This window comes from Cervus elaphus, chromosome 15 (assembly GCF_910594005.1).
Source record: "Cervus elaphus chromosome 15, mCerEla1.1, whole genome shotgun sequence".
NCBI lineage: Eukaryota > Metazoa > Chordata > Mammalia > Artiodactyla > Cervidae > Cervus > Cervus elaphus.
This window is the reverse complement of record NC_057829.1, coordinates 15124567-15142667: the sequence shown is the minus strand read 5'-3', so window position 1 is coordinate 15142667 and position 18101 is coordinate 15124567. Positions and strand designations below refer to the sequence as shown.

At 43.5% G+C, this 18101-nt stretch overlaps 1 protein-coding gene across 8 annotated transcripts in view; it reads left to right on the top strand.

Annotated features, from left to right (window-relative positions):
- The window catches only part of FAM13C (family with sequence similarity 13 member C), a 138211-nt gene that overhangs the window by 88578 nt on the left and 31532 nt on the right, over positions 1-18101 (top strand). For all 8 annotated transcript variants that reach the window (XM_043925530.1, XM_043925532.1, XM_043925531.1 and 5 more), the window contains one exon: positions 6946-7030. In XM_043925530.1, the coding sequence (XP_043781465.1) occupies positions 6946-7030 (85 nt within the window). The remainder of the gene's footprint in view (positions 1-6945; positions 7031-18101) is intronic.

Genomic DNA, 18101 nt, shown 5'->3' with positions numbered 1-18101 from the left:
ATTTGTGGACTCCAGCCTAAGGGATATATAATTGATGTTCTGGAAAAAAAAAATGGCTTGTTAGGGCAGCTGTCTATCTTAATGCCTGTGCTTTTGTGCTAGAAATTACAAAGAGAAACTACTAAAGTCCAGTCCTTGAGTTATTCATTTCTTATTCTCTAAAAAAGCTCAGAATTTTTAATTAAAATGTGAGTTCATAAAACTGTATTGGTCTCTCCTAAACATCTTGTTTTTATTGTTTACCTAATAAAGTGAACATAATGAGGTTTCACAAAGAAGTGAAACTCAGTACAGGACTCCCTCTTCCTCAGCTGAAATCAGATCATCTGGCTGGAAAAAGAATTGGTTTGTGTTATCGTGTGTGGTGGCAAGATTGTCCTTGTTTTACAAAGATGTGCTTCTATTATCAGAATAGGACCTGGATCCTCTTCTCAACAGAGGACTGCTTGGAGTGGATGGCTTCTTCTATACTGAATCTCCACTGGGTAGTGTAGGACAGTGAGGGAACAGAAATATTGTTCTGGGGACAGTTAGAGCCAGCATTTAGAGTGGGTCAGTTCCCAAGGGAATAGGGCAGTGTTTCTCAAAGTCTGGACCTTGGACCTCCCGCATCTAAGCACCCCTGCTCCAGACCACAGAATCTGAGTCTGTCACTGCCTGGGAGAATGCATCTTTAACAAACTCTCCAGTGATTCGTGAGCATTTTAAAATTTCTGAACCAAGGCAGCAAGGAGGCTTGAAATGGAGTACTTGGAACGGCCTCCCAAGCGCTGTGTAAAGGGTCTGGGCAAACAAAGACAGTCTACAGTGGCAGTTTCGCTAATGGTTGGCTCCTGTTTTGCTCACTGTGCAGGCTTCAGCAGTGAACAATGGCGGAATGCTCCCAGCCCTTCTGGAGCTGGGAAGAGGCAGTAAACAGTAGAGAAATAAATACAATTCCATATTATAGTGAGTGTTGGGAGGGAAAAAAGCAAGGTGCTAAAAGAGAAATTGGAGGCCTCTGTTTGGATAAAGGTAATCAGAACTGGTTTAAGATTTGATGGGAATTTGACTGGGAAGGAATTACAGCTGAAGTAGGCCTGGGGAAGTAGGGGCAGGGAGCAAATAGAAAGGAAGTGTGGCATGTGTGTATGTGTGTGTGTGTGTGTGTGTGTGTGTGTGTGTTGAGGGAGCATACACAGAAAACCTGGAAGCTCAGGGAACGAGTGCTCAGTAGAATGGAGATGTTCAGGGGCCCCATTGTGACATCAATTTTGAGCAGATTTCCAATTTGATCTTGCTATAGACAATCTATGTAGAGTTCTTGGATTGATAAAGGGATGGGCGAGGGTCACTAAACCTCTTCATGGAAGTTAAAAGTAAGCTACCCTTTTTCTGCAACTGGTGAGTTGTCGACAAAAGCTTCCTAAAATAGTGTTCCACCATCCAGCCTGTGTGGGTGTTCCCCATTCCAACCCAACTAAAGTGAGACCCGGTAATTGTAGAGGAAAGAAAATGAGTAGAGTATTTTCTAAAACAAGTCACATATTTTCCATTGTGTAAAAGAGAAAAATTAGCTTGTAGAAAACCACACCTAGGCTTCACAGACATCTCTCTGGTTTCTTTGGTGACCAAATGGGAGAACTGGGAAGCAGAGGTAGTCATCGTTCTTTAGAGGATCCATCAGCCCTTGTTCAATTTTCCTGGAGATCCTAGTGACCCATTCAGCAAGACTTTGGATGTAAACCTAGAAAAGTCCTGGCAGGCTGGCCTTGAGGGATGGGCTGGGGACAGCCTGATAGAGAAGCCCTGGAGCAGGAGAAGGACCAGATGGAGGTAGCACTCAGCCTGACGGGGTTGACTGCCTGTCATTCTCCTCTAGGGCTAAGGCTTGTTCCTGCATAAGAGGTCACCGAGTCAGGCTGAATTGGAGAGTGAAACAGTGGCTTACTCACTCTGTCCCCAGGCCTGGCCTGTGGTTTCTCTCCCCACCCCACCCCCCATCACCATAACTATGACAGTAATAACTGGCATCGTTGTTTTATTTGTCCATTTGTGTGTTAGCCGTCCCTACACTAGACTGGGGCCCCATGAGGAAGGGGCTGACGTCAGCCTCAGGCTCTGGAGCCCAGCGCAGCTGTTTGTACACTGACAGCTGCCAGAGCCTGGGCGCTGCGTGTGTGCTGGTGCAGCTGTGGTGGTGTGACCCTCGCGTATGCAGTGGGAGCTTCTCAGAGGCAGCTCTGTCGGGCTCAGCCCTGATGGAATTGCATGCCTCCTTTCTCCCCGTGGAGAGACACACATGTGACAGTGGCACAGATGGTTCATGGGTAAAGCCTTTCCTGTCTGGATTCTCTGGTCATCGGGGGCTGTCCATGCCGGGCGTCTCAGTCCCCACACTCTTCCTGTGCTGAGAAACAGGCACAGTAGCAGGCAGTCCTCAGGTTAGGGGTCATTGTGGGGTAGGGACGGGGCATAGCTGATGACTGTTGGCATGCAGTTTCTTGCAGTCCGCCCCCTGGTCCTCAGTTCCAGCAGTTCACGTTTTCCCTTCTCCTTGGATGTCTTCTTGTCCCACGAGACCTTCATCTTCTCTCTCCTGTTCCATTGGGCACTCTCTTCTTCCCTGTTCCAATAAACTTCCTCCTGTCTGGTGTCTGAGAGAGGAACAAACCAGCTGTGCAAATAGATCTCCTCTGATGCTTGGCATCTCTGTTGGGCCTCAGTACTAGTGAGGGAGACGGAGGGCAGGGAAGATGGTTGGGAACCACCCGTGACTGCTTCCAGCTGTAACTGGGTCTCAGCATTACTCACTTTCTGGGAGACTGGAGAGGCCTCTGAATGTGACCTGACAAACCTCTCTGCAGTGAGATTCTTCACTCTTTGTGTTGTGTGAATACTTGGTTTGGTTCCACAAACACCGTCCAAGCACACACACTGCCAGCTTCCGTGCCTCAGCCTCAGTACATGAGCATGATGTTTTTCTGTCCTGGAAAGTTGGAAGGGAACTTACAAGTCACCTGGTCTCAAGTACTTCCTGGGCAGAATCACAGAGTGAGGCCTGGGAGGTGGAGTGATGAGTCAGGACCCAGAGCTTCAGTGGGGTCTGGCCCCCCACCACCAGTGCTCTGTCCAGTGGCCTCTGGGGTTTGGAGACACACATACAGTAACCACAGTGGCCAGGGCTTGAGTATTTGCTGTGTGCTGGCACTGTGCAAAACTCACTCTGTGCCTTCCTCATTTCATTCTTGAAGCAGGTGCCATTGTCATTGTCATCCCTGCTTCTTATTATGCATGAGGAAATTAAAGCTTAGAATAGCCAAGATTCTTGTCCAAAGTCAGCCCCACAGTATGTAGCAGACAGAGCCCCTGGTTCTGTGTGAAGGCCGTGTCCTCATCTGCTTTGTAGAATCTATAAGAACACACAGAGTTGACGAGAGGTGGCTGGTCCCACATCCTCCCACTAAATGTAGAGAAGGACTGTTTTTCTTTTTGTTTTTTAAAACCATGGTAAAATAGACAATGTAAAATTTCACAACTTAGCCATTTTAAAGCATACAATTCAGTGGCATTAAGTACATTCGTGTTTTGGGGCAGCCATCACCACCATCCATCTCCAGAACTTGATTTATCTTCCCAGTCTTCATCTCTCTACCCATTAAACACAAACCTCCTTTCCTTCCCCACCAGCCCCATGGCAGCCACCATTCTGCTTTCCAGCTCTGTGGATTTTACTGCCTAGAATGTGTGTCCTTTTTGACTGGCTCATTTCACTCAGTATAGTGTTCTCAAGGTTCATTCAAGTTGTGGCGTATGTCAAAACTTTCTTCCTCTTTAAGGCTAAATAATATTTCATTGTATGTATTGTATATATCACATTTCATTTATCAGTTCATCTGCTGATGGGCACCTTGGGTTATTTCCACCTTGTATTAATCTGCTAAAATTCTATTAGGGCTACAATTGAAAAAAAAAAAAGATGCCACAGACTCAGTGGCCAAAACATTTGTCACAGTTCTGGATGTGGGAAGTCCAAGGTGAATGTGTCAGCAAAATTGGTTTCTCCTGAAGCCTCCTCCATGGCTTGCAGACAGCTGCCTTCTCTCTGTGTCCTCACATGGCCTTTTGTCTGTGACCATGCATCCCTGGGTCTCTCTCTCTATTGTTCTAAGGGCACTGGTCAGCCTCACCCTTATGACCTTATTTTACCTCAATTGCCTCTTGAAGGCCTCATCTCCAAATGTAGTTACATTGGAGGTTAGGGTTTCATTATATGAATTTGGGGGAGACAGTTCAGTCCATAATATATTTCTTAGTTGTTGTGAATAATGTTGCTATGAATGTGGATGTACAAATAGCTGTTAAGAGTCACTGCTTTCAATATTTTGGGGATGTGTACCCAGCAGTGGGCTGACTGGCTCACACAGTATTTCTGTTTGTAGAAGTACATATTTTTAGGGGTACCTGTTTGTGGAACCACCATTCTGTTTGCTGTTGCAGACAGAGGGTATAGCTGGTGGTGGTGGTGGTAATAGTGTAGTACTTAACTCTTTGCGACCCCATAGACTGTGGCCCACCAGGTTCCTCTGTCCATGGGATTATCCAGGTAAGAATACTGGAGTGGATTGCCATTCCCTTCTCCAGAGGATCTTCCCGACCCAGGGATTGAACCTGGGTCCCCTGCATTGCAGGCAGATTCTCTACCGTCTGAGCTACAGGAAAGATAAGATTTCTTAATTTTCAGAGTAGTTTTGCTCCTTATGAGAGGTCACTCCAGTTTCCAAGGTCCTTCTGTAGAAAGCTAGCCTGGAATCATGCATTTTTGCCTCCCAAATGCTTGATTACTGAAACTTTCCAGAAACCTGGTACCCTTGCTCCTTCTGTACCTCCTATTAATAACCTTGAGCCCTTGCTTCCACATGTAACTGCTGGGAAAACACCCCAGGGAGGAAGAAGAAGCTGTAAAAAATGGGCTGGCATCAGACAGATGCTTCATCTGAGCTGTGGGCCCTTGGCCGTCAGCCCCTGAGCATGGGGGAGGTTTGTACCAGGTCTTACTCCATCTCTGAGCTGAGCAGAGGAGAGGTCCTGAGCCTGTTTGAAAGAAGTTCTGCCACTTTCAAACTGGCCAAAAGACTAGGGATTTAAGACATTCCTCCATGAGAAGCTTTTGAAAAAGCATTTATTTCTTTGGCTGCACTGGGTCTTAGTTGCTGCATAAGGGATCTTCCATCTTCTTTGTGGCAGGTTGAGATGTTTAGTTGTGGCATGCGGGATCTAGCTCCCAGACCAGGTATTGAACCTGGGCCCCCTGCATTGGGAACGAGGAGTCTCAGCCACTGGACCGCCAGGGAAGTCCCTCAGTGAGCAGCTTTTTAAAACACAGCTCTGGGTTTGTATTTACTCACATCAACAGAAGGATGAGAGTATGTGTGCAGAAAGGGGTTGGGGTGTGAGGAGGTGTGGGGGGTTGGCATTTATGTGGGGTAAGGAATCAGGGTGTCTGGGGATGAGGGGTGGGAACAGGATATGTGAGTGGGAATTGAGGATGAGGGTGTATGTAGGGGTGTATATAAAGTAGGGTGTTGGTGTGGGGGGAATGGGGATAAAAGCACTGGGGGAGGCGGGATGAGCCTGTGTATGGGTAGAGGTGGGTATTTGGTTGTAAACTATGTGTGGAGTAGAGTGTGAAGGTAGAGACTTGGGCATGAGGGTGTGGAGGAGGGGGGTGAAGGTGTGTATAGGGTAGGGAGCTGGAGTATGTGTATAATAGAGTGCAGGGGTATATGTAGGACCGGGGTGTGTGTCTGGAGTAGGAAGTGGCAGTTGATTATGAGGGTGTGTGGGGACTAAGTTATACGGAGACAGGGTGTAAGTAGGAGCATGTGTGTATGTGTGTGTGTGTATGTGTGTGTGTGTGTTGGGTCATAATGGGGGGGGACCTGTGGCTCCACTTCAGGTAGCAACCCCTGCCCCCCACCGTCCTTTGCCGGAAACCTGGTGGGTGGAAGGCCCCGGTTGGTGGAGGAGCTCTGAGGCCGTTGCAGGGAAGAGGGCCCGGCCAGGGACTCGGCGTGACTCACTTTCACCTGCTGGGGTCCGAGTTTGCCGAGCATCTGCATCATGGCAGGATACGTGCGTCAGTCTGTATGACTTTGCTCTTATTAAAACACGGGAAGAATTTAAAATGAGAAATGAAGCTGGGGATGGGGGAGGTTGGCTGGGAGTTATAAACGATGAATCACTTCTCCCTCAGCAATGGGGTCAGACTAAGGGACCAAGGTCATCGTCTCCCTCCATCCCTGCCCTCTGTTCTGACAGCAGGCGGCTGTAGCCATTCCATGTGAGAAAAGTAACTTGAGAAGACACACGTACACTCGCACACACAGACCCCCCCCCAGACACAGGCACACAGCCCACGTGCAGACGCAGAAAAGGGAGCCCCGAAGCACCTCCCAGCTGCCAGGCGGCCTCTGCGGCAGTAACTCTTTGTGCACTGCGGGCTGCTGCGGGCTTTGCAGAGGCGGGATGCTGGCTTTTATGAATGGTAGCCGGGGAGGGGCTAATGTCATCTGCTCTTGATGTCAGCACGGTGAATGAAACACTTGGAAAGCGTAAAGGCTCAGGCACCCCGGAAGCAGATACCTTCTCAGATTGGCCCTCTGGGTGCAGCGTCTCTTGCTGACGAAATCACCAGCCCCATGTGTCACAGATAATCAATATACCTTACATTTATATAAAACAGAAACTGAGACTGCATGTGGAGTACCGCGCCTCTGCTTCTGGCACAGCCAGTTCTGCCTGAGACCCCCTTCTGGCCGGGTGCTGGGGAAGGAAGCCGAAGACCCAGCATTGCGTTAGCATCCTAACTGAGCCAGCCCGATGTTCTGCTTTTGCTGGCAGAATTCCTTGCTGAAGCTCCAAGCCGTGGAAACTGATCTGTGCTCTGCCTTTTTGACACACCAGGAAGAAGCTGCGCAGCTGCACGGAGTCAAGGACCCAGCCCCAGTGTCCACCCAGAGTGTGCCTGCTGAAGGGGCAGGGGCCGCAGGTAAGAGGCTGGGCTCGGGGTCCTCATCGTGCTCTCAGGACAGTTTCACCCTTTGCTGCTTCCCCTGAACCTAGCTTCTGTGGGAAACAGTGCCTGGTGCACTGGGGAGCTGACAGGGAGCAGGGGGAGTTAAGACGTGCTGGAATCTAGATCTTTTTCTCTAGCTGGGGACCAGAGCCCCCAGAGATGGTGTCAGGTGAAAAGGCACCCATCATAAGTAGTCTTCATTTTCCTATTTGGAGTCCTGTGATACACACGTGGCTTGTTTATATCACTGGATTTAGATCATCTGGGCTGTGTTGAGACTCTCAATATTTTTGAGGAGTTAGGGGAGTTTTAACATTGCTTGTTAGGTGATCCATAAACCCTGGGAAGGTGGAGGTGAGTGATGTGGCTTCTTCTAATCCTATAGTGTCTTGTTCTGTCTCATTTTTTTCTTTTTTAGCATTAATTTTTGTTTTGGAAAGTCTCAAACTTGGGTCTCATTTGTCTGTTAGTTTCTCTGGTTTTAATCTCGCAGATATCAGGTTGGCTAGCAAGCAGAAGGTGAACAGATGCTCCCAGGAAGACTTCAGTAGGAAAGAAAAGTAAATTAACTTGAGTAGAAATGAGATCACAGAATATCTTTTCTAATACCAGTGGGTCAGAGGTTTGCAGACTGATTTCTGTTTGGATGATAGAAATAGGTTTAGGTGAGCTTGCTTCATGGATCCTATCTCTAGGGACTGAAGGAAAAGATTTACAAAGGTAATGTATTTCAGTACCATTAGCAATAGTGGATTGAACACCTTAGTGTTTAAATCAGACCCACGTGGTCTAAGTAGGCAAAACAGTCATCTTCAGTGTTTAAATATGTATTAGTGGCTAATAATAGCTATTAGTAGTAGCCAGTATTATTGTCAACGACTTTCTATGCCCAGGCACTGTTGTAAACTTCATAGTTATTAATTTAAACCCTTAAACCTGTGAAATAATACTATTCATAGTAAGGACACTGAGGCTTAGTGTGACCCTACTTGTAAGTGATAAATTATTTCCCTATGTATGTAGGTGGCCAGTTGGTTGTATTGTTACGTGGTGAGCTCCTCGGCTTTGTTGGCCATTGTGTTTGGATGAGATGCAAGTAAAATTGGTCAAGAGCCAATGCTGAGCCAATTAGGGATTTGAGTCAAATGATTAGACAATGCCCTTCTTCCACCAACCCCCTATTCCACTCTCTGTAAACAAGCAACATAGAGACACAGAGAGAAGTCTCAAGCCAAATACAAGTTAATTTTTGAATTATCTGATGTTCACAAGTATCTGATAAGGACCATTCAATATAATATTTGTTGCATGTTGGATATGTGTATGTGTGTGTGTGTATATATATATAATATTTTATCATGACTTTTGTGTGTAAATGTATCTTATTTTTTCCAAAGGTTGGTAGTAGTTTTATATTTTCTTACTCTTGATGGACAGGATTTTGAACCAACTTATTAATACATTCTTTATAAAATAAAGATATGTACCCTGGTGGCTCAGTCGGTAAAGAATCTACCTGCAATGCAGGAGACCTGGGTTCAATCCCTAGGTCGGGAAGATCCCCTGGAGTAAGAAATGGCAACCTACCCCAGTATTCTTGCCTGGAAAATCCCATGGACAGAGGATTATAATGGCGGGCTATAGTCCATGGGATCCCAAGAGTCAGAAATGACTTAATGACTAAACCACCACCACTGCATTTATGTGGAGATCGCCCATACAAAGGAGCCATCAACATATTCCGTCTTAGGTGTCAAATAACAGGAATGGGCAGAAGCTTCCTTACAGAGGAGCCTTGTGGGCTGGATGTTGGATTTTCTAAAATGTAGGTAAATCTGAGATATCCCAGTACTTCCAAGAGAGTTTATGAAACAGAGAAGTTTCCACTCTGTATGTTGGTGTGTCTGTGTGGGCACACTTGTATGTGCATACACACACACTGGGCAGGGACAGCTCCTGCAAGTTTGCAAAGATAAAACCCATCTTGATGCTTTTGGCCTTTGCAGAGCTTATGAATAAGGAGTCTCATTTAGCTAAATCGACTACATGGGAGTCGATGCAGGGAAAGTGAAGTCCCTGCCACTGTATTGGGCCTTGACACATGCTTCCTCTAATTTTCTTTTTTAAAAATCCCTTTGACACAATCTAGAAATCACTTACTAGATGTTTTCAGGGATGTAAGGAGTCTCTTCATGTGGTAAGAATGTTGCCAAAGTGATGAGCATTTCAAAGAGGCTTTCACAGTTCAATTTATGGGGTGGTTTGGTCTCACTGGCTTCCAAGACACACTCTTAAAGGAAGGCTATGCATGTTCTAGTCCACGTGTCACTCAGAAGGGAGAAATTTATGTTCATATTAGATCAGCAGTTCTTCGCTCTGGGCCTATGACTGGGTTTCTGGCGTGATCTCTGAACTCCTGGAAACTGTAGTTATGTGCATGCATAAAGCCCCAATGATAGTGTGATAGCATAGATGAGCACAGATGCCATAAGTCTAGAAAAGATTATGGTAACTTAAAATAATATTTTTCTCTTAAAGTATAGAATATAGTCCTGGGCCTTAGATGTCTGTAAATGTTGAATTAGTAATAGTTGATGTTAATATTTGGTATAACAAGGACAAAATCCAGCTAGTGATTTTTATAGAAATATCTGGAATGGCAACTAATTAACCATTCAAAGCAAGCATTCACAAATATAAATCTTTGTGATTTATGTCAGTTTCAGTCTTACTTGAAATTTGATTTAAAGCATGACTTAAGTTGTTTATTTATTTTAAACATCAAAGTTAATCTTTTTTTTTTTTTTGGCCGCACCATGTGGCTTGTGGGATCTTATTTCCCTGACCAGGGGTTGCCTGGGCCCTCAGTAGTGAGAGCGTGGAGTCCTAATCCATGGACCTCCAGACAATTCCCTAAAGTTGTTTAACATTTACGGAGGGCATCTGAAATGATGGCCTGAGCAAAATTTTGTATTCTTTATGTCTTTGACCTTAAATCAAAATATTGAGTTTTAACTTGAATTTACAGAATACAAAGATTCATCTCATCTAGCAAAATATCTGTGATCCTCCCTGTTCTAGAAATGCAACTACAAATCAGCAAGAGCAGATTTTATGACACCCTGCAGGGGCACTGTGTTCTAGAGTGTGTTAGTGAACCTTCCCGCACGTTGCAGTTACCAGGAAGCTTTTATACCTGGGGTTTCTCAGTCTTCATCTCTAGACACTCTAAGGTTCGAAGTCCTAGAGTCTTTATATTTCATTAGCGTTTTCAAGTCCTGGAAGCCACTATTTAAGTGGACAGTATCTTAAATTATGAGAGTGAAAAGATCAGGTTCTCTTAGCTTCTCTTTGACTTAGTTTCATCATCAGGAAGAAGCTTACAGACCACGTGAATTTGCAGGGTCTGTGAGCAGTTGGCTCAGTGTGTTTACTTCAGGAGGAGAAAGGTGCTCAAGCTGGAGCTCGAGATGGGCAGGATGGGGACAGATCTGAGGGAGGTAACGATGTTTAGAAAAAAGTGATAGGGTGGTTGCCAGCTTCAGGGCAGCTCCAGGACTGTGCAGAGGGTCACCGACTGCCCCGGTTTTAGCACTAAAAGTCCCAGTGCTGGGGGATCCTCAGTTCCGGGCAGTCCAGGACAGTTGGTCACCCTGCCTGTGGGCTGCAAACTGCATAATGTGAGATGGAAAGCCACACAGTACTGGGGGCCCAGAATCCCTCTTACAGTTGAAGCAGACGTTTCCACTGGACATTAAAAAGCTCCTCTTCTGGTGTTGTTGATTGGAAAATGGAATGAGGATTGTCTTTTCAGCTTCTTATCATTTTTAACATGTGTAGAAGCACTGTTTGACATTGTGCCACATGACTAAGTATAGTAATGCCTGTTCTGTTTGAGCACAGGTGATGGAGTTTTTAGTATAAGCTATCATTGGAGACTTATTACTAGAAGTAATAATTCCAGGGACTTCCCTGGTGGTCTAGTGGTTAAGCTTCCATGCTTTCACTGCAAGAGACACAGGTTTGATGCCTGCTTGAGGAACTAAGATCTTGCATGCTTGGCCAAAAAGAAATTCCAAAGCAATACATAATTAATTATTTTATTCTAAAATCTTGATTTTCAAGTTGAAATTTCCATTTGGCTAAGAGCCTTGTTGCTAATGTTGATTGTTAGACAATGCTAATGTCATATATCTAGCTGCTGCTGCTGCTGTGTGCTCAGTCTAACTCTCTGTGACCCCATAGACTGTAGCCTGCCAAGCTCCTCTGTCCATAGAATTTTCCAGGCAAGAATACTGGAGTTGGTTGACATTTCCTACTCCAGGGGGTCGTCCCGGCACAAAGACTGAATCTGCATCTCTGGTGTCTCCTGCCTTGGCAGGCAGATTTTTGACCACTGCACCACCTGGGAAACCTACATCTAGGTACAGTCTGTAATTATTCCCAAAAGAATCCTACATGGTCTGCAGGTTTCTTTCTAATGTTGGAGTTGAAATGGGGCAGAGTCAAAGAGAACCTGACCTTCTCTGTCATATTTCAAGACACTGTCTATTTGACCAGACAGTCTCACTTGGCAGGGCTTATTAAATGTACAGTTGTCTGGGCTGTCCACCGTAAGATACAAAATTAAAGTGTATAGATGAGGCCTGAAAATCTCCATGTTTGCAAAGCTCCAGTTGATGATTCTGATGTTCAAGGAGATTCGGAAACACTTGTGAAACCAGTATTCCTGCAAGGGCACCAGGTGCAGTTTATAATTGGGTTTCAGGAGCAGGGAGCACCTCAGGCCTCCCACGAGCTGGGTCTGATCACCCACATAATGTCCCATCCTATCTGGCAACAGCCCCCAGAAATAGTCTTTGGAAGTCAGTATGAGGGAGTCTTTAAGACCTCAACCTCATAAGTGCCCAGAACTCCAAATATCTTTCAGAAACTTCATACACTGAGTTTGTGTTTGTGTGTGTGTTAGTTCTAAATCCTTCCTGAACCTTTTTATGTTTTTTAGTACGTAGCACTGATGTGCTAGTCTAACTAGAAAATGGCAATCACTGTAGAGAGTAGTACTTCATCTTGTTCTAAACTGGGTCCTTTAAAACAGTGGTTTTCACCCCCCCTCCCACGCTCTGACCCCTGCCTTCGGGACATTCAGCGACATCTGGAGATACTGTTTTGGTGTCACAGCTGGAGTGTGAGTGCCACTGGCATCTAGTGGGCAGAGTCCAGAGGTCCTGCTGAACATCCTTCAATGTATAAGACAAGCCATGACCCCAGCACTGCCCCAACAAACTGTTATCTGGTCCAAAATGTCAAGAGTGCCAGAGTTTAGAAACTCTGCTTTGAAGGTCTTTAAATGAATAACATCAGCCTTAGCTAACAATGACCTCTTCTTTTGCACCAGGCATTGTTGCAGTAATTTTCTTACTTTATCATCACAACCACCCTAGGAGGCATTATTATCCCCAAGTGAAAGATGAGGAAATGAACTTGGAGACTGAATATAACTCGTAGATGGTCCCACAGTAGTGAGTGGCAGCGGGTGCTGGGAGGAAAGGGGGGGAGTGGGGAAATTTCCCCAATCAGACTCCATGGTCTGAGTGTTTCACATGATATTTCATTTGCCATCCTACCTAAATGTAAAGTCCACATAGTTCTAATATTCTTAAATTTGAAATTGAGCCCAAAGGCAGCCTAGGTACACACTGTATAACTAATATGCTTTAAAGTCATTTTAAAAGTACATCCCTGACTGTTTTGCTAGAATAAAAACATCTAGATTTGTAGTTGATTAACCACTGCAGCCCCTCTGTTCCTATAGTCATTTCAGCTCCTCCGAGCTTAACCATCTCTGGACCCCCATGCCTTTCTCATGTGTATTTACCTGACCCACATAGTGTTTTCCAGATTAAATGAAATAGTATAATTTTATTTGTACATATGGACACAGGTACTATGCTTTTGCCAAATGATACTATTGGGGGAAATTGGACGAAGTGTACAAGGGATACGTCTATAATTTCTCACAACTACCCGTGAAACTATGATGACCTAAATAAAAAATGAATTAATACCTAAAAATATGGGCAGTGGGATAATTTCATCAACTATTCAAAAAATAATTATGATTGTTGGATTGCTTTCCATACTCTTCCTAGAAATGTACATTGTTTTCTTGACCTTTTTTGTCATATCTTATACTCTATAAAAGCTCCAAAAATCCCATTTCCTATCAAACTAATAGTTTAGTGCTGATTATCTGTTAAGTGTAGATGGGTTAGTTTTCTCCACTGACCCACACTGAGGGTCATCTGCCACTATTGACCTTCCTCCTGGTTTGCAAGCTTCTTCTGTGGTTGCTTTGCATTTTATTCTTTAAAAAATACTAACATCATCTGCAAACTCGGACTCACAACTCTATTTTTGCTTCTATGTTGTTTTTGAAATATGAAAAAAGGTTAATTCAGGATCCATTAGCAAGGATTAGTACTGACATGTCTCTCATAAAGATACTAATTCAACCCTGTTCTTTGGGGCCTATTAGTAAGTGAATTTTTTTTTTTCCATTAAAAAACATTTAGCCCAATCATCATTTGGTTTTGTTTTTAAATGACTTTTGGTATGAACACCATGCCATAGACTTCTTGAAAGACCAAATGAATTATATTCATTGGTTCTGTCTTGCTCAGAAATACAGCTCTTCGTAGAACTTGATATGCTTGTTGGGTAATCTTAGACAGGTTATTTGATCTCTGTGCCTCAGTTTCCTTTTCTTTGAAAAGGGAAAAAGGATAGTATCTACCTCTTAGGATTGCTGTGAGGATGACAGCATAATACATATCAGGTTTTTAGCACATCACCCATGGTAAATGCTCAATAAATGTCAGTGATCATTATTTAAAAAGCTGGCCATTCAGAGCTTATATCTCCTTCCCTCCAGTTGATAATGCTTGCATTTGTCTTTAAATGTCTACTTTATTATAATTTCTGATAATTTTCAAGGTGTGGAAATGACATTTAGCACTGCTTATTCCCTAGGTCCTCTCTTGACTCCTGCATTTGATTGACATTGTACTAGTTCCCTTAAGCAAAAGGTATTTATGACAGCATCTGTCATAAATACCTTTTGCTTAAGGGAATCAAGAGCTGATGGTTGAATAATTACCTCTTATTAAAGTTGAAACTACATTCATTATCATAAAATCTATCCTGTGCTACACCTATGACATAACTTGGCTAGAAAAGATCTTTACTGTTAATAAATTTTCTCTGATGCTTTTATCACCATCTTCATAGTCTCTGAAACAAGGAGCTCCACAATAATCCTTGTTTTCCAAATAAAGCATTTTTAAAAATGATTTCAAAACTCATAGATGACAATATAATTATCTGATAGCCATTTCTATAACTGCCTTATGAATAAAAATCCCACAGCCTGAACCATCAGGTTATTATTTTTAAAAATTTTAAGTTCAAGTTTAAAGTCAGGCCAAGAACTGTGGTGAATGTATGTTATTGTCCCATTTATCCTCACTATACTGTTTACAGAGAATCTGAGTTTTGAAGTGGCTCATCTGGCCAAGGACATAATAGCTGTGAACAAGTGGCATCTCAGACTAAGCTTAGGACTCTGACTCCAGAGTCTAGACTTTTAATCAGTGTGCTTATACATGTGTTAGGTTTTTAAGTAATAGATTTTATTTTTAAGAGGTTTTAGGTTTATAGAAAATTGAACATATAGTACAGAGAGTTGTCATATGCCCGCTTTCCTCTGCACATCATTTCTCATATATTATAGTCATTTTAAAAGCCTCCTTTCTGCCTTTTCTTTCTTTCATGCTTATGAAGAATAGTCTGGAAGAGATCAGACCGTTTGCCTAGATGCTCAGTGTCTGACAGTGCTCTAAACAACCCCCAAGCCCAAGATGGACAACCTCTTCTGTCTCTTCCAGTTCCCTAGAATCATACTTTTCTGTGTCTCTGTGGAGGAACTGCAAGTACAACTTTTTTGACTTAATTTTTCATAACTGACATTGAATGAGCCTATGAAGATATAGACTGCTTTGAAGGTTGGAATTTCTTTCTGTAGCTTTCCTGTTTGCCTTGTATATAATTTCCTTTTGCTTTTCAAAGCACATCGGCTCATTAATGAAAACCTTTTGAAAATGGGTCTTGCTACCTTAATCGCAGATTTTTATCAGCTGTCCCATTGACGTGTTCAGTTGTGCAGGAATCAGCTAGAAGATGCGGAAAGTTGTTTAGGCTGAGAAATGATCAACATTCCAGCACTGAGCTTTCTCCATGTACCAGGAGGGTATTTCTGAATCTTGGACACTCACGGGTGTTATTTGCTCTTTCTCCTCCCCCCTCCCCTCCCCCCCACAGCTTAGCTGAGCACTTGGCTCCACTTTTGTGACACATGGAAGGGAAAAGATGTTTTCAGAGATTAGACCCTGTTCATCAGCCATTTCCCTTGTTTATTTCTCAGTGGTTCTTCGACAGTGCGCATATAGGTGACGAGGTTAAATCTTGAATAATCAGAAGAAAGTGGAAACATTCATCAAGTCCCTTGGTTAGACTTGTCTAGAAGGTCATTTCTTCTTTTCTCCCCGAATTGTGTATTTGGTTTGGTGCTGTATAGAAGCTGCTTGCAAAAATATGAATGATCCCTGCCTCATGTTCTCCAGAACAATGCAAAGTATGGACCTCTTCCCTTTCTCAACACGACAGAGACTCGGCAGTCTGACCTTGTCCTCAGGGCGGGTCCTGCTACTGTAGCCCGCGGCACAGTTTTGAGTTTGGGTGGAAGTCACCAACATCCAAGTGCCTCAGGCTGCCTCAGGTTAGACGTTTACTTCCACTGCAGAATAAACTCAGCCCTTGTCACCCTGCCTTGCCTGCCTGCCTGCTCGCCCACTCCAGCAGCATGGTGTCAATGTGCTGTATGTGCTAAGTCGTGTCCGACTCTCTGCAACCCTGTGATGGACTATAGCCCCCCAGGCTCCTCTGTCCATCGGATTTCCCAGACAAGAATACCAGAGTGGTTGTCATTTCCTTTTCCAGAGATGGGATCTTTGGCTTTCTTCTTTTTCTTCCTCCACAACCTTCTGGCTGCTCCTTTTTCTCAGGTACTACCTTACTACTTTGTCTTCCTGTGTCTCCATTCAGCCTAGTTGGGGTACTTTCCTTTGCTAAGCCAGTTACCATGTGTAATGAAAGCATATTTAAGATATTTATTGAAATTCATTTAGACATTTAAATTTGTTGAATATTACTCTAATACCGAAAATTTGGGTGAGTTCAAACTGTTTATACCTCCCAAAATGATGCTGTAAACAACATATTAGCAGAATACAGTGTGATTTTCCTTTGCTTGGGCTTTTGTTGATACTGCTGCTGCTAAGTCACTTCAGTCATGTCCGACTCTGTGCGACCCCTTAGACGGCAGCCTACCAGGCTCCCCTGTCCCTAGGATTCTCCAGGCAAGAACACTGGAGTGGGTTGCCATTTCCTTCTCCAATGCTTGAAAGTGAAAAGTGAAAGTGAAGTTGCTCAGTCGTGTCTGACTCTTAGTGACCCCATGGACTGCAGCCTACTAGTCTCCTCTGTCCAGGGGATTTTCCAGGCAAGAGTACTGGAGTGGGTTGCCATTGCCTTCCCTATATTCTCCTTTGATGAACATTTAAATTGTTTTCAGTTTTCCTCTATTTAAAAAAGATACATGTATCTGTTGATACTACCTTTTTTAAACTGGAGGTCATTTAGTCCTCATTTTTTTTTTACCATTTAAACAGTGAAAATACTTTAAAAGAACTATAAAAGTGTCTTATCAGAGTGCATCTAAGTTTTAGGATTTCTAAAATAATTGGTGACAGTATACCCTGAAGATTTATGTACTTCAGCGTTTTGTGTACTTGGCAAAAAGTGTTGCATATGTTAGATATAATAGCAGTGAACCAAGAAAACAATATCCTAGAATTGTCTTTCCATAATTCTCTAGGGAACAGGAGTGATAGTATTAAATTTATCTTAAGAACTACTAAAAAAAACCTAAAACATGGGTTACTATTTACTGATGGAAAATTTTTTAAATTAATTTTTACTGGAGTATATTTGATTTACAATGTCATGTTAGTTTCTGTTGTATAGCAAAGTGAGTCAGTTATACATAAACATATATCCACTCTTTTTTAGATTCTCTTCCCATATAGGTCATTACAGAGTGTTGTGTAGAGTTCCCTGTGCTATACAGTAGGTTCTCATTAGTTATTGTGGGCTTCCCAGGTAGCTGTGGCCTAGTGGGAAAGTGCTGGTACAGTAGACAAAGGAGACCTGGGTTTGAACCCTGGGTCAGAAAGATCCCCTGGAGGAGGACAGGACAACCCACTCCAGTATTCTTGCCTGGAGAATCCCATGGACAAAGGAGCCTGGCGGACTACAGTCCATAGGGTCACAAAGAGTCAGACGTGATTGAAAGTGTCTAAGCACAATGTATATATAGTCATATGTGTATGTTCATTCCAATCTCACAATTTATCCCTCCCCTTTTTTCCCCCTTAGTTTTGTTTTCTACATCTGTGAGACTATTTTGTTTTGTAAATAAGTTCATTTGTATCAGTCTTTTGGATTCTATATAAGCAATATCATATGATAGTTGTCTTTCTGAGAGTGTGACAATCTCTAGGGCCATCCATGTTGCTGCAAATGGCGTTACTTCAATCTTTTCATGGCTGAGTAATATTCCATTGTATATATGTACTATACCTTCCTATCCATTCCTCTGCTGATGGACCTTTAGGTTGCTTTCATGTCCTGGCTATTATAAACAGTGCTGCAATGAACATTGGGGTGCATGCTTCTTTTCAGTTTTAACTGATGGAAATTTAACTAGGAAGTTGCAACCAAAAATGCAGAGGCAAGGAATAAGTTTAGATCTGAGCTGAGGCTTCTGGATCAATGTAATTTTCTGGTTTTCTGGAAGGATTTTGGAATTTCTCATTGCTCAGCTGATGCAGTGCCCAAATCTACTGGTGGTTCGTTGGAATTGAAG